The following is a 24,066-nucleotide window of genomic DNA, read 5'->3' as shown; positions in this document are numbered from 1 at the left end:
AGTAAATCTTAAAAAAATAAAAAAATTGGGGTGCCTGAGTGGCTCAGTGGGTTAAGCCGCTGCCTTCGGCTCGGGTCATGATCTCAGGGTCCTGGGATCGAGCTCCGCATCCAGCTCTCTGCTCAGCAGGGGGCCTGTTTCCCTTCCTCTCTCTCTGCCTGCCTCTCTGCCTACTTGTGATCTCTTTCTGTCAAGTAAATAAATAAAATCCTAAAAAATAAAAAATAAAAAAAAATAAAAAAATTTTCATTTTTAAGTAATCTCTACCCCCAGAGTGCGGCTTGAACACACAACCCCAAGATCAAGAGTCGCAAGCTCCACCGACCGAATCAGCCAGGTGCCCCTTTCACCCCTGCTTTAGAATTGAGAAAACTGAGGTCTAGCAAAGTTAAGAGACACAGTGTATAAAGGATGGAACCCAGCTCAAGCCCAAACCTGCCTGAGCCCAGGGCCTTTCCTGGCCTCTCCATCCTTCTCAGCCGACTCTATATAGAGTAAGAAACAAAAGGATCCCTTCGTGAAAGAGTTCCATCAAAGTGGTTTAAAATGTAAAAGGCTTCACTACCTTGCCCTGGCTTGGAGGATCTCCTTTATGTAAGATTCCACATTTTAGGAAGAACTCTTCAAAAGGCATCCCAATGTAAGTGACAGCTCTCCAGTAGCACCAACAGGGAGAGAGTTCAGTTCTGTTGAGCCACCCTTTTCCCTCTTAATAGGAATGTCCAAAGCCTGAAGAGAGTTGGAGAGGTCATTATTTCCATTTCACGTGCTTCCTGGGCCTCCTCATTCGACCCAGAAACTCAAGGCCAGGTTCAAATGGTTGCTAGGTGGTTTCACGTCCGACTGGTAGCAAGCTCAGCACTGTTAAGAACAGGAGTTAAGGAGCATCTGGGTGGCTCGGTCGGTTGGGCATCTGCCTTCAGCTGAGGTCAAGATCCCAGGGTCCTGGGATTGAGCTCTATATCAGGTTCACGAAAGCCTGCTTCTCCCTTTCCCTCCGCCTGCTGCTCCCCCTGATGTGCTCTCTGTCAAATAAATAAATGAAATCTTCAAAACAAAAACAGGAGCTAAGAGCATGGGCCACCCCAGAGAATAAGGTAGCTGTGTGGTTTTAGGCAAGTTGTTTAACCTCTCTGATCCTCAATATCCTCACCTGCAAACTGAGAATAGCATTATTACCTAATTCATGGGGCTGTTGTAAGGAGTAAATGAGGTAGGTAATGCTTATAAGGTCTAGACAGAGCAGGGGCTTGATAGTTCTCAGCTTTTATTATTGCTAACTACGGGAGAGAGTCCTGACTATGTCCCGGAAGGTTAGGATCCCTCCAGAATGAAGGCCAATCTTATGTGAGACTCTTTGCTGGGCAGGACTTCTCAACCATCCGAAGCAACTCCTGGGAACCAGCCCTCAATGGGGCACGATCTATATGCTCCCATGATCCATGATTCCAGCTGAGTTTAAGTCTTCCAGGCTCTAAGTCAAAGTTCATAACCCTCAGGAAATACCAGAATCACCCAGAGAGCTTGTTTACGAAGCAGATTCTTAGAGCTCTTCCTCCAGGAGTCTCTTCTAGGTTTTTAGGTGGTTGGGTTTGGGATATGTTTACCAAACAGCCCGGGTAATTTTCATCCAGAGTCTCAAACATTACTCCAAACCAGGGAATAGGCAGGCTTTTCTGTAAAGGGCCAGAGTATATACCTTTGGTTTTGTGGGCCAGAGGTCTCTGCCACAGTTACTTAACTTTGCTACTACAGCACAAAAACAGCCACAGACTTTAAGTAAATAAAGGGGTGTAGCTGTGTTCCTATAAAACTTTATTTACAAAGACAGGTCGGGGGCCGGTTTTGACCCATGGGCCTTGTTCACTTCGGCAGCACATGTACTAACATTGACCTGTGGGCCATCGTGTGCCAGCCCCTGGTCTCTGCCAGCCCACATCTCATCTATATATAACCAGTAAAGACAAAGGCACAGACACAGATATGTGTAAAAAAAGTGATATAGTTTTAATTTAAAATTATGACCTGAAAGAAGCAGTGAGTTTAAGAGATCCAGGCCTCCTCTTTATACCCAATTGGAACCAATGCAATAGTGGCTCAGAATGCCAACCCCAGAGAAAAGCCAAACCGAGCAGCAAAGCCTCAGGAAGGCCCCAGAGCTTCCCTGCCAGGGGCATCAGGCTCCACAGAGGGAGGGAGCCCGGGCTGTCAGGGGCTCCTGCTTTCCAGCCCCACTGGGGAGCTTTCCTTCCATCACCCACCTCCTCACCGGCCTGATTCCTCTCCATTGCTCCCTAGCTGATGCGACACCTGTCCTCCACAGAGAGGCTGGCCATACGACAGTCACCTCCCAACCATCTTTGGGGGCATCTTCCCGCAATGGTAACAGTGGAGTGAGCCACGATGCCCAGAAGGGCAGCACCTTGATCGTTCAGCTGAGATCTGGAGCCTCGAGCTGTCACCACTGGTTACGTGCAGCCAAGGCACCGGCAGCAAGATGGCAGTCCTGGGGAATGATCTGGGAAAATGCAAGGGTCTCCGTGATCCAGGGCGATTCGGAAAATGAACCGGACAAATGCCACCTGGGTAAACTCCCTACAGACGGGGACAGAGCGTCAAGATGGAACAGGGCACGCTACCTCCTTCGGCATTCCGAGGTCAGTCTGCTCTTCCCCGAGCACAGAAGTCAAGGTCCCGCTTCTTAGGTCAGCTTCGGCTCTCCCCCCTCAAACATTCGGGCCCAAGCAGGGCTTGAGGCGCACCTAGCCAGTCAGTGGGGGTCTCGCAAGAACACGAGGCGCCGAATAATGTGAGAGGGAGTCCGGGGCGTGATGCCTTTTCCCCCCACTTTTTTTTCTTTCTCCCCCAGCCAAGTGTCAGAATCGTGCAGTCAGTAGAGAGAAGAGGACAGGTGTGGCCGGAGCTGCCACCCCTTCCCAGGAGGGGTAGGCGTACAGAACTGGCCTGAGCAAGCCTTCCCGAAGAAGCCACCTGGTCACCTCAGACCCACTGCAGGGGAGCAACAGTGATCCACGCTGGTCTGTTTTCTCTCAGATTCACAGCACCCGGAGCCTAACGCTCGTCCTGAGGTAAAAAGCTGTCAGGCTGCCCCAGGACGCAGTGGAAGAACGGATGGGGGCCAGGCAGTCCCCAGCACGCCCAGCATCCCTGAGCCCAGCGGGCCGCATCCTGGGTGCGGCTGCAGAGCCAGCCGGGGGGTACAGCGAGGGCCCCCCTGCTAGGCCCGGAGAGGTGCGGGGGGTGGAGAGAGCACAGATGGACCAGAGTCCCCTGAGAACGGAGGCACAGTGGGAAGGAGAAAACGGGGGGAGCTTCCTGCTCAGGCCCAGTCACTCTGCCTCCCAAGGCAAGAAGAAGGTACTGGGCCACTACCCGCTCCGCGGACATTATCACATTACGACACTGTGGGGTGGGGGAGCCTTTCAGCACAGGACACCCCCCCCTCCCCTGCTGTGAGACAGCTCCCAGTGAGAACCTCCCTTCCAGGCATCCTAGACAGAGTCTGGCTCATGTCACAAGCCCTGGCGTGTGACACCATGTGTAGAATCACTGGCGCCCAACCCCCACCCAGCCAACCTTCAGGCTCTTCGCCAGGCAGCTCAAGGGGCGGGGGGCGGGGGTAAGAACAGTTTGGGTCCCAGGAGCCCAACAAGTTCTCCTCAATCTCCTTCACTTCTCAGAAACAGTGGACCCCTAACGGTCCATCAGAGAGAGGGCTGGCCATGTGGCCTAAGGCCAGTCACAAAACCCACTTCCAAGACCACAGTGGTGTCATGCAATCACAGCAGAAGGTCGTCGCAGCCCCTGCCCTCACGGGATGATGCTATCGGGCTGCCCGTTCTGGGCCACCTGTCCGGGCTCCGAGGGGGGCGTGGGGTTGGGCGTGTTGCTCTGCAGGTAGCGGCGGAAATCTTTGATCATGGGCCGGAGGACCTGGATGAGGACGCTCAGTGCTGCCTGGGTGCCCTCCATGGCCTGGGCCTGGCGCTCCTGGGCGCAGGCCTGCACCTCCTGGGAGCGGCGGATCATCTGCAGCAGGTCATTCTGCTGCTCCAGGTGCTGGGCAATCTCCTTCACGTGCAGATTGGTGACCCGCTGCTCCTGGATCAGCTTGGCCGAGTTGAGGGCTATGCGGCTCTTGAGCGCTTGGGGTTTGACCGAGGTGTCAGCGTGCTGGGCCATCATCTCCACGGGGGCCTCGGCTGGCAGCGGTGGGGGGGCCTCCGCCGTGCAGTACTCTACCACTCCCTCCTCGAGCGTGTGATAGGTGGTCTCCGTGGGGACTGTGGGGAAGAGCAGAGGCAGTGGCAGGTCACCTTCTAGAATGAACGAAGCTGGCCACATGGGGGCCGGGGCAGGGGGAGAGGAGGCCATTAAGCCCTGTTCCGGGGAAATTCTGGTCTCCTCTGGCTTTATAGCCTTCCTCATATAAATCTAGAGTCTAAAGCATTTAGAATCTGCTTGGTAACCAAAGGGCCAGCCCCGGATCTGGCAAAAGCAACGCTGCTAATAACAATACTAGCAAAAACCTGAGAGCACCCACTGTGTGTCAGGCACTGTGCTAAGCCCTTTGCCCTCGTTAACTCCTCACAATGTCACCAAGAGGCAGGTACTGTCGTGTTCCTATTTGGAGAGGAGGAAACAGACTCAAAGACATGCCGTGACTTGCCTAACTAACATCAGTTTATTCAGCAGGTCCAGGAAGCAAACCCAGGTCTCCGGAACGCCAGAGCCCCCCACTGGCTCGTAACCACCCCAGAGGGATGCTTCCAGCTAATCAAGGCAGGGCCACACGCTCCCTGCAGGGCTGGGACGCAGCTGCCATCTTGGGTGGGACTCTCCCAGAACTGATGGTAGCCGCACCAGTCCTATCTCCCTCCTTTTCCACCCAAACAGAAAAGGAGGCGGGAGTGGGACGGCAGTTGCATAAGGGACCAATAAATGCCTCCTGTCTGCTTGATTGCCTTGCCCAGTGGAATACCTACAGGTCACAGGTCCTTCCTGTTCTAGAACAGCAAGTAATTTAGACCAGTGTTTGATCCTCTTTCCCCCCTGGATAGCCTTAGAAAATACGACTGCAGGGGGACGGCACTCTCTCATACACCCAATTCTCTCCCATGCCCCACTGAGAATCACTGACCGACACGGGTCATAGCCCAGCACAAGGAGCAGTTAACGGTTGCTGGTACAAACCCTTATCTGAACTAAAAAGGCCAACCAAACCATTGTCATTCATAACAGAGAAGCTTTGAAAGGAATTCTGGGTCGGCTGTTTGGGCCTCCGTGGTTGTGGGAAGGGTTAATTTTCTCCACCCTTCAATGCCAACATCGGCTCTGATCCCCACCCCAGCCAGGAAGCCCCTTCCTCTCCTGAGCCCTTAGGTTCTCCTGACAGTCCAATTATTTGTGCGTGTGCCTTATCTGTCCTATTTTGAACACCTTGGTAATCCCAGTGCCAAGCACAAAGTCTGAGGAGGAAGGAAGGACTAGATTAACACAAGGAACCATGAGATTTCTAGGCAGCGCCTGATGAATGATGCCCGCACTAAAAACCCAGAACGTCTTTGTCCAGATTCGATGTCTTACTTGGGTATTAATATTCCCATCTGTCTAGTCATATGACAAGTATGACCTGACTGCCTACTATGTGCCAGGCGCTGCGGTAAGTCCTGTGGGGACACGGACAGGTCTCTGTCTTCAAGGACTACATCGTTCGGTCAGTCATGGACACGAATGGCGGCAAAACAGTTGAGAGCAATCCAGCTCAGCAGTAGCCCAGACCGCATGCCGAGGAAATCCCAGAGAGAACAGGATCGCTTCTGTCCGGGGAGCTCTCGGGAGGCCTCGCGGTCTTCCAAGACGCCCATCTGACCTTTGACCCCTGGCAGCCAACCTTCCCCAGGCCGCCCCAGCTCGGGGCTGGCCCTTCCCTTTTATGCACGACAGACTGGGTGGGAGAGGTCACTCACTCTGTGTCAGGGTGACCGTGGCTGCAGCTGCAGTGGCTGTGGGTCCGAGGGCCACGGGGTGAATCTCTGTGGTAGTGGGCAAGCTGATGATGGTGGCCTCGCCCAGCAGGTTGCAGATGCGCTGTTGCATGGGGGTGAGCAGCACGGGGGCTACGGCTGGGCCACCGCCACCACTGCCACCACCTGTCCCAGGCCCACCGGCTCCATCCTCCTCAGTGGGCCCTGGGGCCTCGCCACCCTCCACCGCTGCCCGGACCTGGGCAACCTTGCGACGGACCTCGGTCTTGAGGTCAGACCACTTCTTCTTGACCTCAGGCAACTCCCTGCGGCAGGTGGCCACAGCGTTGACCCTTCTCAAGATGCCGTGCCAGGCCGCACTCTTGGCAGCCAGAGGGACCCCGGCATTGAAGTGGTTCACCAGCAGGTGCTTCTTCAGTTCCAGCTCCTCCACGATGATCTCCACCTCTCGCTCAGAGAAGTTCATCTTCCTCTTCTTGGCTGGGACGGCCATGGCCTCTCCCCACCCCCCTTTTTAAAGAAATTATAATCCTCTCAAACGCCCCAATTCCCCCTCTCTTCCTCCCCAGCCTCTCCCCTCATCCACCCTGCCCTACAGGGGATAGGCCGGGCTTGCCCCAGGCCAAGCACCAGGCCTTTGGTAACCCCCCTCGCTACGCAAAATGCGTAGGGCCCAGCCCCGACCGGCCCGGCCGCTACCAGCCAGCTGCGTAATGGCTTCCTGAATCTGCCTCTTCCGCCGGGGTGTGCGGAGATCCGCCCACTTCCCCTCTTCCCGCCTCCCAGAGCTTCCCCGGAGGAACCCGCCCTCCTGGTTGGTCGGGGCTCAAACGTCACTTCGATCACTGGTTCTTTTGATCTGTCTTTCAACTAAAGAGCACGCCTACTTACTGGAATTGGCCTCGTCATTGGTCTAAAAGTGTCTCTGTCGCTACAGAGCGCTCCGCCCACCTGCCTTTATTCACTTCCATTGGAAAATCTTTCTGTCCTTCAATCGTCAGCATTACGACTATTACGCCGTTAAATTCAGCTCTTTTATTGGTGGTTTAGGGAGTTAGAGTACCAAAACCCGGCCTCCCGAGGATACCTGAGTGCTTTCGGCCTTGAGCCATCGGCCAATTTTTAATTCCACTCACGGAAGCAAACTCTGCTTCGCAGACGCAGCTCACGGTTGCTTCTCACACAAACCCTATTTCCCACCGGAGACTACGAGGTCTCTGTACACGACCGCTCCTCCCATCCTTACGATTGCCTGAGTCCAAACAGCGTTTCTCAATGGAAATTGGACACGGGGCCTTCCGCCGGCTAATCACAGAACTTCTGCCTATCGCGGCTTGATTTCCTCTCACTCGCCAGCTCAGCCAATCCCCGCCTCCTTCAGTTTGAATCGGCAGCAGGCTGAGCAGGGATCGCTCCGCCTTCCCCATTGATCCAGGCTGTCCGGGGCGGCGTGGGCGGTCCTCCAGGAGGCTCCGCCCCTGCCGGGTGGCCATCCGGGCCTGTGACTGGCCCCCGTCCCGCCTGGGGGCGTGGCCAACGAGGCGGCGGGCGGCGGGGCGGGGCTCCCGGAAGCGGCTCCTCCCGCCAGCTTGCCGGCTTCTAGCAGCCAGCGCTCGCCGTCTGGGGACTCCCGCGTGTCTTCCGCGTTCTCCCCGCCGGCCAGCCGCCCCCGTTCCGCGCCCGGCGCCCCTGCCTCGCGCCCGATGGTGAGCAGTGTGTTGTGCCGCTGCGTGGCCTCCCCGCCGCCGGACGCCGCCTCCGCCGCCTCGTCGTCCGCCTCGTCGCCGGCGTCCGTGGACCCGTGCGGCGGCGCTGTCTGCGGGGGCCCGGACCACCGGCTGCGCCTGTGGAGCCTGTTCCAGACTCTCGACGTCAACCGCGACGGCGGCCTGTGTGTCAACGACTTGGCCGTGGGGCTGCGGCGCCTGGGACTGCACCGCACGGAGGGCGAGCTCCGGGTAGGCTGCGCGCACAGTCCGCGCGAGCTGGGAGGGGTCCCCTTCGCGTCCCAGCTCCTCCGGGCGGTCGGGGTGACAGGTCTGGGCTGCTTGGTGATAGGTGTGAACGACCCGGCTTCTTGAGCAGCCCCTGGAGCGTGGCAGGTGTGGTGGACGGCCCCCTGGGCTGGGAGGGACGCCCTAGGTATATACCCTGGTGAAAGTGGAGCTGCTTTTTGACCTCTGTGGGCGCTTGGTCTGGGGGAAAAGGCTCTTCCTAGGCACCGGTGGGCGCTCTCTGGGGCTATCTGATGGACGAATAGCTTTTTTGCTCAGGCTTTCCCCAATGTAGAAGGCCAAGTCTCGGCAGTCGCCTTTAGTCACCTCCTGACCTCAAGAAGCTAAGCTTAGTGCCCCCGCATTGACTATTTCATCCATCCTCTAGCGGCACCGCTCCCTTCCCTTCTCGTTTCCATGCCAGCCGTGGGCCCTGATCTGGTTGCTCTCACAAGCATGTGGGAGTAGAAAAAATGGGAACTGGGGTTTCAGGCAGATCTGTGAGGAGGTGGCTGAGGACTGAAAGTTCTCCTGGTTTAGGCTCATCCCCAACGACAGGCTTATCTAGAAGATGGGATCGTGATCTAAAGTGAAAGAATCCAAGGCAGGGGAATTCTTCCTAAACATGGAAGTATTGCACGCCTGGAAAGGGATATTGTTACTCCTGTCCTGGAATGGGGTTTGGCCAGGAGGTATGGGGAAGCAGAGAATGGCCATCTAGGCCTGCCAGAAAGGGAAGGGCTGTCCTTTCTTTTTTATTTTTTTTAAAGACTTTATTTATTTATTTGACAGATAGAGATCACAAGTAGGCAGAGGCAGGCAGAGAGAAAGTAGGAAGCAGGCTCCCTGCTGAGCAGAGAGTCCGAGGCGGGGCTCGATCCCAGAACCCTGGAATCAGGACCTGAACAGAAGGCAGAGGCTTTAGCCCACTGAACCACCCAAACGCCCCAGTGCTGTCCTTTCTTTATAAGAACCTCAAGCAGAGACTCATCCCTTCCCCTTCTGTCTCTACTGGTGTTTCTCCAACCTGGCTTGGCAGCCGCAGGTACCCTTCCCAGATATTTCGTTTATTGTGGCCTAACCTGATTTCCAGCCTGGGCTAGAACCTCCAAATAGTTGACCTTGTCACCTGTTTCTCTTCTGTGTTTGTTTGGTTCATTTGTGCATTCAACAGAGAATCTCTCATAGCCTAGTATGAAAAGAATCTGATCAAACACCAGTGAATTTGAACTCATTTGTTGGTCAGGTGGGTGTATCTCAGGTGTTCTTAACTCCTGCCCACAGTATATTTGATCAACATCTAAAGTATTTAACTTATTTGGGATCAGCCTAGAAGACAGAGAGGAACTCTGTGTAAGATAGAATCTTTGGCCAAATCCAAGAAACTTAGAGACAAGTTTTTTCTCCTGCATTTTACACAAAACAGTGTTGTAAGCTAGAAATTTTCTTTTTTAAGAAGTTATTCATTTGAGAGAGAGCATGAACAGAGGGGAGAGGGGCGCCTGGGTGGCTCAGTGGGTTAAGGCCTCTGCCTTCGGCTCAGGTCATGATCCCAGGGTCCTGGGATCGAGCCCCGCATCGGGCTCTCTGCTCAGCAGGGAGCCTGCTTCCTCCTCTATCTCTGCCTGCCTCTCTGCCTACTTGTGATCTCTGTCTGTCAAATAAATAAATAAAATCTTTAAAAAAAAAATTAAAAAAAAAAAAAAAAAGAACAGAGGGGAGAGAAAGAAGGAGAAGCAGACTCCCCACTGAGCAGGGAGCCCAACGCAGGGCTCGATCCCAGGACCCAGAGATCGTGACCTGAATGGAAGGCAGACACTTAACTATCTGAGTCACTCAGGCACCCCTGGATATTTTTCCATATGTATCTGATGAATAAGTCGCCTGAAAAGATAGAATGGCTAAACTCAGAGGGTCTTTGCTTTCGGGGCTCGGGGAAGTTGAGCTTAGGTGAACCTTTCTGCGTCTGTGAACCCAGCACCTGATACGCTGCCAGGCATATCAAGGGCATCTGGCTGCAGGCGTTATTCAGTATTTATGCATGCTTTGTGCCTCAACTGTGATTCATGATACATCTAATAGTGATGCTAATCCTTTTTTGGGGGGGCAGTAAATCTGTAAGGGCAGATCAGGAGAAAGTGATCATTTATTTTTCTTTCCAGCGTTAAAAGGAAGTTTTTTTTTTTCTAATTAAACCAAAGGGAGCTTTGCCCCTTGGGGTCACATTGGCTCTAAAGTCCTCCACTCTGTGACTGATCTCAGTTCTGTGATATGAAACAATTCTTCATCATTCTTTTGGTGTGTGGATTTCGTATGGATTCTGTTTCTACAACTCGGCTTTTACATAAGTTAAATTCTTGTACAACTCGAGAGAAATTGGGGATGATCCATTGTACTCATTTATACACAAGTTAGCCCTTGTGGCAAATAGTTGAAGTATTAGACAACCTGCCTTTTTGTAAATAACTGGGCCACAGGAAGACACCCTCCCTCACGAACCCCCCCATACCACTTCCTGTTGAAATTCTATCAGTACGAGCTACGCACAGAAAGAGCAGTGCTGGAGTTGAGCGGAACTAGCAAAGCCAAAAGGGAATGTGGGGGCCCTTCGGTTTGAAATGGGTCATCTGCTGTGGGACTAGGCACTGAAAAACACAACGTCAAACTTGTGGTAGCTGTTTCTTGAGACCCAGAGGACCAGTTCGAGATGCCAAGGTTTGCGCAGGAACCCACTGTGAGTGCTTCTCCGTGGGTGGTGTGTGAATCCAGGCCATGTGACCACACAAAGCCTCTGGCTAGCCTACAACAGGTCAAGTCAAGGTTTCTTTAGACAGGAACCAGCTGCTTTGGGCACCTGCCTTTATTTCGGAAGAAATTGGGACAGTTGAGGAAAGATTACTTAAAATGGAAATGGGCAGAGAAACCCATGGCAGCGAGCCAGGGAAATTTTCTTTGTGAAGGGCATGTGAGCCAGAAGCCCGTCCTGGGACAAAAGAGGGGCAGGGCTTATTAAAGAAAGAAAAGAGATGACGACACCGGTAGTGACTTTGGAGTTGAGGCTTCAGCTGGAGCTAATTATAGATTGCCTATTTAAGGCAGTTTCATGTGACCAAACACAATCTTTGTTTTAAAACAAATTTAAAAACCTAGGCTAGAACTCAGGCGGCCAACCGGAGAAAGAACGCAGGCTGTGTGACATGTAACAGTTGTCCCTTTAGCTGAGGCTCACGGGCCCTCTTAAAGGACTGGCATTTAATGGAGATGAGGATTCTAGAAGACGGTTGAGTTTGCTCCCTCAGAGATTTGCACATGCGCCATTGAGTCTGAGCTCCACGGTAACTTAGTGAAGGAAACAAGACTATTTTCATGCCCATTTTACAGAGGAAGGAGCAGAGGTCCAGAAAGACCGTGAAACAACCTCAAAACCAATTTGGCCACTAAGGAATCACACTAGAGAAGCAACCAGAACCGCCTTCAGATTCCTGCTCCACTCTGTAATTATACCAGGTGTTTCTGAGGGACACGTGCAGAGTTCCAGCCCGGGGCTGTGGGAAGAACTCCCGAAAGATCCAGTTAGAACCATATCTGTTATTCCCAAAATAGATTTCAAGATTATCTGGAGATTATCTTATCAAAGACTGGGAATCCTCCCTGTCCTAATTCTCTCCTTGACCTGTACAGGAGGCGATCTCTGTTGACTTGAAAGAACTGAAAGAAAGATCTTTAATGTCAAGTTGGTGTTGCTGAATCAAGACAGTGCTGTTGAACTGTATACTTTGTAAATGTCTGGCCATTTATGGGGTTGGTGCTCACCTACATAGCCAGACTTAGGTAAGACCAACTGCAGAACAAGGGATAGGCAACATTTGGTGAAATATAATGGCCCATTAGAAAAAGAAAAATGCTACTCGCGGTTTGGATTGAGTTCATAGATTAAAGTAATTGTGTTGTATGGTTGAGAAATTGGTTCCTGGCTTGAAGTAATTGTCAAGTCAACTAGAAGGGTTTTTTCCGTTAATTGATGTTTGGAAAGGCAGAATCAGGTATCCAATCCTAAGACCAAATGGTAAGTGGGAGTATACCAGAGCCGGCCAGGTCTGGAGCTTCAGCGGGATGAATTCCTGTGATGTTCAAGGAGTCATTAATTGTTGAAGCCTCACAGAAATCACAGGGGATTGAGAGAAACAAAAGCTTTGCTCGTTCTCATTTTCAGTCCTGCTGAGTACAGCCCCAGGATGAGTTTAATTAACAAAACTGTACTTATCCATATCGGACTAGTCTCATTAAACTTAAGTCTGGGTAGACTTTTCATTTTTAACCCTTTCTTCTTATACTAATGTGAACTTGGCAGAATCAAAGAATTTAGTCTTGGGAAAGGTCACCGGCCATCATAGGCCAGCCTCACACCCAGTGTGGGGAGCTTTCCTCCTGTGGCATCCTTCACAGTCGGCCATCCAGCCCGTTCCCTTATCTGAAAACTGCTATCGTATCTTCCTGTAATCTCTGCAGCTGCTCGAACCAGATTTCAGCATGAATTTCTCACATGATATGCTGTGCATACCTTCTGGGGTCCCTCATCTGAGGCAGGATGTCCTGGGAGTACAGACTTGCCATGGAAACATGACACTAAGTCAAAGAAGCCAGTCGCAAACACCATGTATTACATGATCCATTTATATGGAAGTCCAGCATAGGGAAAGCTGTAAAGACAAAGTAGACCAGTGGTTGGTTGCCTAGGCCTGGGAGGGGAGGGGAGGAGATAGGGAGGTGATAAGAAGGGCTTGAGGGTTCTTTTTGAGGCAAGAAAATGTTCTACAGCTGACCATGGTGATGGCTGCATGTATCTGTGAATATACTAAAAACCATTGAGTTGTATAAATGAGTGATTTGTACCGTGTGTGGATTTTATCTCAATCAAAATCCCAGTGCCGGGGCGCGGGGCTGGCTCAGTCAGAAGAAGACAGCAGGCGACCCTTGATCTTGGGCTCTTGAGTTGGAGTGCCCTGTTGGGTGTAGAGATTACTTAAATAAATTAATTAACTTAAAAGCAACAACAAAACCCCCAGTACAGGATCTGTGGTATAAATCTGGGTTCGAATACTGTTTCTGTGGCTTGCCAGCCCTGTGACCTTGAGCCCATTACTCAACCCCTCCACGCCCCAGTTTCCTTTTTTTTTTTTTTTTTTTAAATTTTATTTATTTATTCGACAGGGAGAGATCACAAGTAGATAGAGAGGCAGGCAGAGAGAGAGAGAGAGCCACCCAGGTGCCCCACGCCCCAGTTTCCTAATCAGAAACGTGGCACAGAAGACCCACCTCATAAGGCGGCTGTGGGATGAAATTAGACAGAGTATGTAACGAGCCTGGGGCCGTTTCTGGCACCCAGGTGTTCGACGCAAAGTGACTTTTGCACCCCATCTTTGGAAATAAGATGACCAGAATTGGTTCTAATCACCTGCAGTTTTTCCCGGATGGTTTGGGTGAAGAGTGGGGCAGAAGGAAGGAGAATGTCTGGCGGACCATGGTGGTCAAGGTTGTGTAGCAACCTTGGACTTGTGGGGTGGGGGTGGAGGGTGGGGGTCTCCCGCCAGCTGGGAGGGCCTTTGGCAGTTGGGGAGGACAAGTGTAGGTTGTGGAAAGTCTGTCCCCTACAGACATTAGAAAGATGGAAACAAACCCTATAGCCAAAGATCCCTGGAGAGTCTCTGAATGGGTAGACTCCCAGTAAGCCGGAGCTTGTCTTTGTGTTTTTGGCCCTGGAGCACCTCTGGGACTCAGTTACTTAATTGTCCTAATTGTCTGGCTCTTTTTTTTTTTTTTTAAGGTTTTTATTTATTTATTTGACAGAGAGAGATCACAAGCAGGCAGAGGGAAGCAGAGAGACAGAGAGGGAAGCAGGCTCCCCACTGAGCAGAGAGCCCAACGCTGGACTCAATCCCAGGACTCCGAGATCATGACCTGAGCCGAAGGCAGCGGCTCAACCCACTGAGCCACCCAGGCACCCTTTTTTTTTTAAAGATTTTACCCATTTATTTAGGAGAGGGAGCATGAGAGGGGGAGGGTCAGAGGGAGAAGTACACCCCCCCTCCCCCCACCCCCGTGAAGCAGGGAGCCGGATCCCGGGCTGAATCCTAGGATGTCCCAGGATCATGACCTGAGCCAAAGGCAGTTGCTCAATCCACTGAGCCACCTTGATTCTGGTTCAGGTGATCTCAGGGTCTTGGGAGCCAACCGCCATCTCGCCCCCCCTCCTTCCCTAAGGGTCTCTGTGCTCAGCACGAAGTCAGCTTGTCCCTCTCCCTCTGCTCCTCTTCTCTCTCTCTCTCTCTCTAATAAATAAGTAAAATCTTTAAAAAGGATGTCTTTGGTCCAAATGTTTCCCTGGATGGGCCTGGGCCATCTCACGAGCCTGTTGCCCTTATCACGAGCCATGGATGACCTTTTCTCAAATCTGAAAGTTACTTTGAAGTTGTAAAACTGGAAGCTTCCAGTGGCGCTGCCTTCCTGCCTTCGAGGATGAGCTCACCAGCCTCGTTATTTTGCAGAAGCGGGACTGAGACCCAGAAGTCAGGCTGGTTAGAAGCAAAGGCAGTCTCGGAGCCCAGGATTTCGTCTCTGCCCAATTTCGCTCCGCCTGCCCTCCCCCCTCGCTTCTGCGGCTGTAGATACTTAAGCCCTCAAGGTTTTGCAACTTTTATTTTCACAGTTTCTGACATTGACACCAACTCAGCATTTTAGGGTCCCCTATAGTGCTCAAGACGCAGAGACTGAAGTGATAGGTACAGTCTTCCTAAATATGGGATAAGAGACCCAACACAATACTTAAGACAAACACAAAGTTGTCTTAAAGGTGCACCTTTCTGGGGCGCCTGGGTGGCTCAGTGGATTAAGCCGCTGCCTTCGGCTCAGGTCATGATCTCGGGATCCTGGGATCGAGCCCCGCATCGAGCTCTCTGCTCCGCAGGGAGCCTGCTTCCTCCTCTCTCTCTCTGCCTGCCTCTCTGCCTACTTGTGATCTTCTCTCTGTCACATAAATAAATAAAATCTTTAAAAAAAAAAAAAAAGGTGCACCTTTCTTTAAAGTAAATAAATGAATAACAAAGCTAGAACCCCGGGAGCTTCTTATCTCCTTTAAACTCTAGGCACCAAAGCTTGAAAAGGAGGTGGAGTCATGACTCATTTTCTAGGGCCAAAGGGGAAACTGGAGACGGTGGCTGTCCCTGTTCCTGCCGCTGCTTTTGTAAAGCATTTCAAGCTGTTACCGTTCACCTCGTGCCTTCTCTCCTCCAGCCCTGCCTCCTTGGCTGGAATCAGACATGAGACTTCTTACCAAAACACAAAGAAAACCACCAAAACTCTCAAAAGCTATTGAAATGCCATTGGTGAAAAGGGGGGAGGCGGGCAGAGGAGAGTTTAGAATGAGCACAGACCCGGTCCTGCAGACACACGGGGTGGGGAGGGGGAGATAAGACCGTTTGAGCACCCTTAGTGATGCATTTATGGACTCAATTAATTTTCCCTTTTTTCATTCACATGGTGGGCGGGGAGGTGTATTCTTTTGCTGGAGGCTCTTTAACCTGTATAAGGAGTAAAGATAGCATCTAATAAATCTACAGCTTTAAAAAAAAAAATAAAGGCCTTTCTGAATTGTTTTTAAGAACTGCCCTGATAGAAGCCAGTTATGTTCCATGGGATTCTGGGCCGCCCTTCACACCCACAGCATCTCTGACGGGCATGTGCTGAAGGCGGCCGTTTGGGTGGGTTTCCCACCCCTGTCCTGGCACTTCTCTGCAGTCCGTCCGCTCAGCACAGAGCAGACAGCTGGGGAGAGCTATTTTTGCACTGTTCCTTCGATCTCAGTTTTAGACTGTGTTCCTGAAACCAGCTTTAAGAAACTGAAAACATTTAGTGTTGCTTTAATAATAAATCTGCTGGTTTGCCTTTTCGAGGGGGAGAAGGGAAAATGTGAATGAATGAAGAATAAAGTGGGTACAGAATTAGGCTCAGTGTGTGGGCTGGGTTTGGCTCCCACTGGTCCCTTTTGGATTGGTCAAGAAATTTCTGATCATTTCACGTGATTGGGTTTAAACCTGCTGGGCTCAATACCACCATACTCATTCTGTCCCTCCCCTTTATTCTGCCCCTCCCCCTCCCCCTTATCGCCGGGCGCACATCAGAGTTGAAGGAGAACCAGGCTCCTTCACGCGGGTGAGAGCACGCACACAATCATGCCACAATCATGCCGTGGTTCTACGTGGCCTAGTGCTCCTGCACACCCTTTAGGCGTCACATCTAAAATTCCCACGCTTAAAATTGGGTTAATTTTGTATGCCCCTGACTTTCTTTTAGAGAAAAGAGAAAGACATCTAAGTAGGCATTGACCTTGAACCTGGGCCTCTATGGGGAATGGCTGGTCACCAGGAGTAGACAGAAACCTTCCCCAGGAGTTTTCTCCAGAGTGCACTTCTCTTTCCCATGGTCAAAGGAGTTTCCTTTGGGGACTTTTGGCCAAAGCTAGAATTTTTTTTTTTTTTATTCTGCTTCCAAAAATGGAAATAAACTAGGGGATTTCACCTTCCTCATCATTGCAGAATGCTCATTGATGCCTTGGTTTCACTGGGGCCAGCCAATGTGCCTGGCTCCGTCTCCTTGCCTCCATATAACCGACTTTGCCCAGCCAGTCCTCATTTCAAAGCAACTCAGTCTGGCTTTCTGTCACAGAAAATCTGGCTTCATTTTTCAATGTTAAAAAAAAAAAAGGTGTTGGGGCACTTGGGTGGCTCAGTTGCTTAAGCATCCTCCAACTCTTGGTTTGGGCCCAGGTCGTGATCTCACACGACAGGCTCTGCACTGAGCTTGGAGTCTGCTTGAGATTCTCTCTCCCTCACTGCCCCGCCCACTCTGAATGAATGAATGAATAAAATTTTTTTTAAGTGTTAATATTCTTCCATATGACTACAGCTCTTCCGAATGGTAATAATTCTAAAACAGGTAGAAGGTAGGTAGACACGTAGGCATGAGACGTGGGTCCTCACATTGGACTCAGTCCTGGGAGATCTCGCCACCTTGTTGTAAGACTCCTCAGTAATCTCCTGCTGTCCTTCTGTGCCCTGTGCCCTGCCCCGGGGCTTTTGCACCCTGGGCAGTTCCTCAGGGTAATTTGGAGTGGGTTCCCACGGGGCGGGGTGGGGACGCGGTGGCCATTCCCTTAGAATCCCACATTTTCTGTGCAAAGGACCAGAGATCCTGTTTTATGGGCAAGTCTGTTTCCTGGATTCTTGGAATAGTGGGTAACTTCTGCTGGCAATTAACCTTATCCTACCCAGGTTCTGTTCTGTGTATAAGCAACAGCTACGGAAGGGTTACACTTGCCAGCCCTGTCTCTGGCCCTGGGTGATTTCTCATATGCCAGAAAGCTAAGTGTGGGAGAGTTGTATTACAGGAATTGCTTTTATCCCAAAAGAAAGCAGTGGTTCCCCAGATAACCACTGGTTTGGGTGATGGTGTGATACAAGGAAAGAGAGGTACTGCATTAAGCCACAGGGAAATCAAAGATACAAAAGAAGGTATTTCAGAATAACAATATCGACAAAGTATGCAATTGAACAAGTTTCCGTGTATCTCTGTCTTTTTGGTGCAGATTTTAAGATTAATAAGAGTTGGTTATTTCCTTGCCTCTGTTTATTTCCTTTCTTCTGCCTAGTTTGGGTTTACAGGTTTACATTGTTTTCTGCTTTCTTGAGGGGGAAGTTGAAGGCAGAAGCTACTGGCCACAACTTTTCATGCGTTCTGCTTTCACACCATTGGAAATACTTTCTGATTTCTCTTTTGATTTCCTCTTTGGCGCATAGATTATTTTGAGTTGGGTTAGTTTCCAGAATTTAGGTGTTTTCCAGGTATCGTTCTGTCATTGATTTTTAATTTATTTCCATTGTGGTCAAAACCCAGATTCTGCACGTGTTGAATCCTTTGAAATTTAGTGAGACCCGTTTTGTGAGCTAGAATCTGTTCTGTGTGTACTTGAAAAGAATGCATCTGCTGGGGACGCCTGGGTGGCTCAGTGGATTAAGCCGCTGCCTTCGGCTCGGGTCATGATCTCAGGGTCCTGGGATCGAGCCCCGCATCGGGCTCTCTGCTCCGCAGGGAGCCTGCTTCCTCCTCTCTCTCTGCCTGCCTCTCTGCCTACTTGGGATCTCTCTCTCTGTCAAATAAATAAATTAAAAAAAAAAAAAATGCATCTGCTGGTCCGCACGGATAGTGGCTTAGAAGTGCCAGTTAGGTCAAGGTGGTTGATAGTGTTGCCCAGGTCTTCTGTGTCCTTACTGACTTTCTGTCTTCTTGTCCTACCAGTTATTCATTCAGAAAAGGGCTTGTCTCCTTTTCCTTGCAGTGTTTTTGGTTTTGCTTTGTGTATTTTTGAGGCTCTGTAATGTGGTACACAAACATTTAAGATTATGTCCTCTTTCTGCATTGACCCTTTTATCATTATGAAATACCCATGATAACATTCTTTGCTCTGAAATCTACTTTGTGAAATGTCATATAGCTGCTCCATTTTTCTTTGGATTAGTATGAACATGGATCTTTGTCCTTTCTTTTCTTTCATTCTTTTTTTTTAGAGATTTTATTTATTTATTTAAGTGAGAGCGAACATGAGAGAGGAGAGGGTCAGAGGGAGAGGCAGACTCTCTGCTGCGCAGGGAGCAGAATGTGGGACTCGATCCCAGGGCTCTGGGATCATGACCTGAGCCAAAGACCGTCGGTTAACCAACTGAGCCACGCAGGCACCCCATCCTTTCTTTTATTTTTAACTTATTTGTATCTCTCCATTTAAAATAAGTTTCTTATAGGCAACAAAGAGCTATATTTTGCCTTTTTAATCCAATCTGATGTTCTCTACTTTTTATTATTTTTATTTTTTTAATAGTTTATTTATTTGATGGAGATCACAAGTAGGCAGAGAGGCAGGCAGGGGTTGGGGGGGAAGCAGGCTCCCCACTGAGCAGAGAGCCCAGTGCGGGATTGGATCCCAGGACCCCAGGACCATGACCTGAGCCGAAGGCAGAGGCTTTAACCACTGAGCCACCCAGGCGCTCCCTACCTTTTATTTTTAATTTTAAATTTTTTTAAGATTTTATTTATTTACTTGACAGGGAGACAGCAAGAGAGGGAACACAAGCAGGACAAGCAGGAGAAGAACGGACAAGCAGGCTTCCTGCCAAGCAGGAAGACCCAATGCAGGACTCAATTCCATGACCCTGGGATCATGACCTGAGCGAAAGGCAGACACTTAAAGACTGAGCCACCCAGGCACCCCCATTTTCTACCTTTTAAATGGGATGTTTAGACCACTTATATCTATTGTTGTTACTGATATGGTTGGGTTTTGAATCTACCATCTCGCTATTTGTGTGTGTGTGTGTCTGTGTGTTGTGTTTTTGTTTTTTGTTTTTTAATGCTGTTGTGCTCTGTTTGTCTCATCCGTTCTTTGTTCCTTTTCTTTCTCCCTTCTTTTTGGTCAGTTGAGTATGATCTATGATTCCATTTTGTCTCTTTCCTTGGCTTACAAGCCAACTCTCTCTTTCCTACCGTAGCTTTAGAGATTATAATAACGTATACATCTTTAACGTATCACGGCCAAACTTAACTGATACTATCTTAATAGTTTAAGAATCTTAGTATACAGTTGAGCCTCGAACAAGGTGGGTTTGAATTGCACAGGTCCACTTCTATGTGGATTTTCTTGAAAAAAATAAATACAGCATAGTACTTTGTATTATCTCTTCCTTACAAGTTCCTTTTTTTTTTTTTTTTTTTTAAGATTTTATTCATTCATTTGAGAGAGAGACACAAAAAGCCCCAGCAGTGGGGAGAGGCAGAGGGAGAAGCAGCCTCCCCGCTGAACTGAGAGCCCCATATGGGGTTTATCCAGGGACCTGGAGATCATGACCTGAGCCCAAGGCAGATGCTTCACCATCTGAGCCACCAACGGGCCCTCCCCCAAACTGTACTTTCGCTTCTATTCTTTCTCTTTCTCTCTCTCTTTTTTTTTAAAGATCTTATTTATTTATCTGTCAGAGAGCACAAGCAGGGGGAACGGCAGGCAGAGGGAGAAGCAGGACCCCACTGAGCAAGGAGCCTGATATCCCCAGGACGCTGGGATAATGACCGGAGCCAAAGGTAGACGCCTAACCAACTAAACCACCCATGCGTCCAATGCACGTCAGTTCTGGGCCAGTTCCAGCTGCTTGATCTCTGTCCTCATAGTGGGTCATTTCCTGCTCCTTTGCATTCCTGTTCATTTTTTTTTTTTAGTGGATTTTATCTTGTTGGGTGCTAGACACTCTCATATTCCTATGAATATTCTTGAGCTTTTTTCTGGAATGCAGTTATTTGGAAACCATCTGACCTTCTCAGGACTCGCTGCTTAAAGCTTTATTCATGGGGCCAGAACAGCATGTAGCCAAGGGCCAGTTTTGCCCCAGTACGGAGGCAAAGTCCTCTATAAGCCCTTCCTGACCCTCCCTAGATTATGAGGTTTTTCCTCTCTGGCTGGTGGGAACAGGATGCCTTTGGATATTTCTTCTGCCACCCTTGATCAGTGCCCTCACATACCTGCATCACGACTGTAGGGCGCTCCAAGCAGCTCCCCAGAGCTTGCTGTCTGTGCATTTCCTTCCTCCCCAGTAGCTGTCCTGCTCTGGCTGCCCAGGGGGGACTGCTGGGCTGTGCCCGGGTACCCACTCCCTGTACGGTAGCCTGGAAACTCCAGCCAGGAAGCTGGGATGGTTGCAGGGCCTGCCTCATCTATGTGGGGATCTCTCAGGAGTCACTATCTCTGGTTCCCTGTGGACAGAAAGGTGACTCCTCCGTCCGTGTTACTCCATCTTGGCTGGAAGCCCCCGAGATTTTACTCAGTTCTGTGGGATGAAAGAGTTTGTTAAATGAAATGCCAATAATCTCCTACGAAAGGGATTTCTCTTGTGTTAGCAGATGGGGGCCCAAAACACCACCATGTCCAATTCACCAGACCATCGGTGCCTAAAAACAAGATCCATCTTCATGAAAGGATTACTTGTTTAGGGCTTGGGGCTCTGGGCTGACTCTTCTTTGGTATTAAAATGATGTAATTGCATAATTATGTATAATTAAAACTACAAAATGAACTCACAATCATTTTCTAGATAATAAAATAGCTAGTAAGGGAGCGCTGGTTGACTCAGTCAATAGAGCATATGCTACTCTTGATCTCTGGGTTGTGAGTTCAAGCCCTATGTTGGGTGTAAAGATGACTTAAAAATAAAAATCTTTTAAAAAATAGAATAGGGGCACCTGGGTGGCTCAGTGGGTTAAGCCTCTGCCCTTGGCTCAGTCATGATCTCAGGGTCCTGGGATTGAGCCCCGCATCAGGCTCTCTGCTCAGCAGGGAGCCTGCTTCCCCCCCCCCCCCCACCAGCCTGCCTCTCTGCCTACTTGTGATCTCTCTCTGTCAAGTAAATAAATAAAATCTTTTTTAAAAAATCTTTAATAAAATAGCTAGTATGTACTGTTTTTTAAGATTTATGGGGGGGGGCAGAGGGAGAGAATTATCTAATTTAGTCTTTAACCAATTCTGTGAAGTAACAATACAGTTCTTTTACTATCCCCATTTTGCACATGCAGATATTAAAGCACAGAGAACTAAAGTAACTTGACCAAGGTCATTCACACAACGAGCAAGTGATGCCAGGATTTAAACCTGGGCTCTGGCTCCAAAGACTATACATCTAGTCTACGCACAGAACTACTTTGAGATGATGTCATTCTGTATGTCCATGAAGGGGCGGTTGACACTGAGCCCTCAGTTTTCAGACCAAGCTTGGCCATCTTGCTTTCACTTCTCATGTTTTTTGTTTTTTTTTTTAAGTAACTGTATGTCTGTTCATATGTATGCATCCCTGGTCATACATGTGTGTGATGCGGTTTCACAAGATCTAAGGCTATTCATTGAAAATAAATCTCCCGGGGCGCCTGGGTGGCTCAGTGGGTTAAAGCCTCTGCCTTCCGCTTGGGTCATGAGCCCAGGGTCCTGGGATCGAGCCCCGCATCGGGCTCTCTGCTCAGCAGGAAGCCTGCTCCCCTTCCTCTCTCTGCCTGCCTCTCTGCCTGCTTGTGATCTCTGTCAAATAAATAAATAAAATCTTTTAAAAAAAGAAAATAAATCTCCCACCTGCCTTTCTCCCCTCCAACCCCCAAGGGCCCCAGACTGTCTCTTCAATTTTTAGTGTGTCTTTCCAGAGATAATTGTTAAATACACATTGAGAAATCAATGGTAGTATATTATCCCCTTTCTTCTGCACCTTTTCTCATTTAAAAAGATATGCATATATTTTTAAAGATTTTATTTATTTATTACTGAGAGAGACCGAGCCCATGTACAAGCAGGGACAGAAGCAGGCGTCAGGCAGTGGGAGAAGCAGGCTCCCTGCCGAGCAAGGATCCCAGTGCAGGACTCGATTCCAGGACTCTGGGATCATGACCTGAGCCAAAGGACTCAGATGCTTAACTGACTGTGCCACCCCAGGTGCCCCCGGTGTTTTTGTTTTTAAAATAATGGTTGTGAACACCGTATCAAAGAGTGACTTTTGGGAGGGATACTGGTCCCTGCATTTGTCAGCTGGTAAATTAAGAAACAGACGCCCAAAGATGAAGTCCCTCTTATTCATGTTCATCGACTCAGTCCAGTCTACAGACTGCATCTGTGCCTGGTCCTGGGTCCTAGGGGTAGAAGGATGTGTGACTCGGTCCCCCAAGCAGCTCATGGTGCAGAGGAAGACGCGGGAGAAGGAGTAGCTGGTCTGGCTGCATTGTGTTCCGCACAGTTGGAGAGAATGGGATAATGGAGCAGAGAAGAGTGTCGCTGGATGGGTCAGGAAGTGTTGCCAGGGTCTCCTGATCTGGTTAACCTTAAGGGTGAATGTCGCGGGAGAGGGAGGAGTGGGGCTCCTGCAGGGCGCCAGCGCAGGGAGGATTCCAGGACCTAGGAGGCTCGGCGACTGGAGGTTGCCATCGGCACCTCCCTGCAGAACTGCCGGCCGCATGCAGGGAATCGGCGGCCCGTGATTGGAGGGACGTTGCCGGTGGGAGAATGAACTCGGCAGTGTCGGCCGAGGCGATTGGCCGCGCCCCGCTGCAGTGAGAATGCGGACGGGGTGCTCTGGTCCCCGCAGGGGTGATGATCATTAGTGGAGCGAGGACTGCTGCATAATTGGGAGCTCCAAGTCGCTGCTGCCTCCAGGAGAGATCAGTAAGGCTATTGCTTTTTCCTTTTGGAAAAAAAGCCACACATTTGATCACCGTCCACCTGCAAAAGGGAGTTTTTACTGAAGAAGCTCCAGCCGCGCTCTCGTTGACAGCAGCTCGGTGGCGGGGCTCTCGCAGAGTGAGCGACTTCTCGGGCCAGGCAGGACAGCCGTGCTAGCAAATCTGAAAGAGCAGGAAACAGCCACTGCATGCAGAGCTTCCAGCCACACAGCTCCCCAGGCTAGCCTCCAAGCAGCCGTGTAGCCAGAGATCCTTGGTATTGTGGTCACATCCTTCCTCCAAAGTGGACAGTCAGCGCCGGCGACACTGGGAGGAAGCCGTGATGCTGCAGCTGCTGTGGCATTTTCTGTCTAGCCTTCTCCCTAGCGCTGGGTGCCAAGACTCCAGAGAGGGGACCAGTAATGAAGTCAGAGGCATCCCGGCTCCAGCTCGGGGAGACCAGATGTCGAGCTTTTTGGGGAAACAGGACGGAAGGGCTGAGGCCACAGAAAAGAGACCCACCATTTTGCTGGTGGTCGGACCCGCAGAGCAGTTTCCTAAGGTAATGGCAAACTCGAGGACCTCCTACTTTAGGGGCTGGTCCAGGATGGGTTTCCTGGAGAAAACTGGAGTGTGGGGAGGAAGAGAAGACTTAGAGATCAATCAGTTTGGTATCGGAGGCTGGGCAGAAGTGTTAGACAATGAAGAAGCCCAAGTCTTCAGTCTAGAATCTTCCTGCGGCCACGGGAAAAGCTTTATCACCCTACCATGACTGCTTCGGT

At 50.2% G+C, this 24,066-nt stretch overlaps 2 protein-coding genes across 5 annotated transcripts in view; one reads left to right on the top strand and one right to left on the bottom strand.

Moving 5' to 3' along the window:
- Positions 1-1,832: 1,832 nt before the first annotated feature.
- Positions 1,833-6,674, bottom strand: NAIF1 (nuclear apoptosis inducing factor 1). The gene is made up of 2 exons (XM_046021708.1): positions 5,991-6,674; positions 1,833-4,304 (listed from the first exon to the last, which is right to left on the bottom strand). The coding sequence occupies exons 1-2, from the start codon at positions 6,499-6,501 to the stop codon at positions 3,832-3,834; spliced, it is 984 nt and encodes a 327-aa protein (XP_045877664.1). The 5' UTR covers positions 6,502-6,674; the 3' UTR covers positions 1,833-3,831.
- A 928-nt stretch (positions 6,675-7,602) lies between these two features.
- SLC25A25 (solute carrier family 25 member 25) overlaps positions 7,603-24,066 on the top strand; it is a 34,829-nt gene continuing 18,365 nt past the window's right edge. Inside the window, exon 1 of one of the 4 annotated variants that reach the window (XM_046022337.1) lies at positions 7,603-7,966. In XM_046022337.1, coding sequence (XP_045878293.1) covers positions 7,712-7,966 — 255 coding nt within the window. In that variant the 5' untranslated portion in view covers positions 7,603-7,711. Of the gene's footprint in view, positions 7,967-23,220; positions 23,847-24,066 lie in introns of those variants that run through there. The other 3 variants (XM_046022339.1, XM_046022340.1, XM_046022342.1) reach the window with 3 other exon arrangements.

This window comes from Meles meles, chromosome 11 (assembly GCF_922984935.1).
Source record: "Meles meles chromosome 11, mMelMel3.1 paternal haplotype, whole genome shotgun sequence".
NCBI lineage: Eukaryota > Metazoa > Chordata > Mammalia > Carnivora > Mustelidae > Meles > Meles meles.
The sequence above is the reverse complement of the archived record's forward strand: the minus strand, read 5'-3'. Positions and strand labels throughout refer to the sequence as shown.

What these genes read in the sequence shown, in the direction of transcription:
- NAIF1 (XM_046021708.1), bottom strand. Translation starts at nt 6,501, where the DNA reads ATGGCCGTCCCAGCCAAGAAGAGGAAGATGAACTTCTCTGAGCGAGAG. An exon ending in CACGGTCACCCTGACACAGA is followed by an intron (nt 4,305 to 5,990) that starts GTGAGTGACCTC and finishes TCTTCCCCACAG; the next exon opens with TCCCCACGGAGACCACCTAT.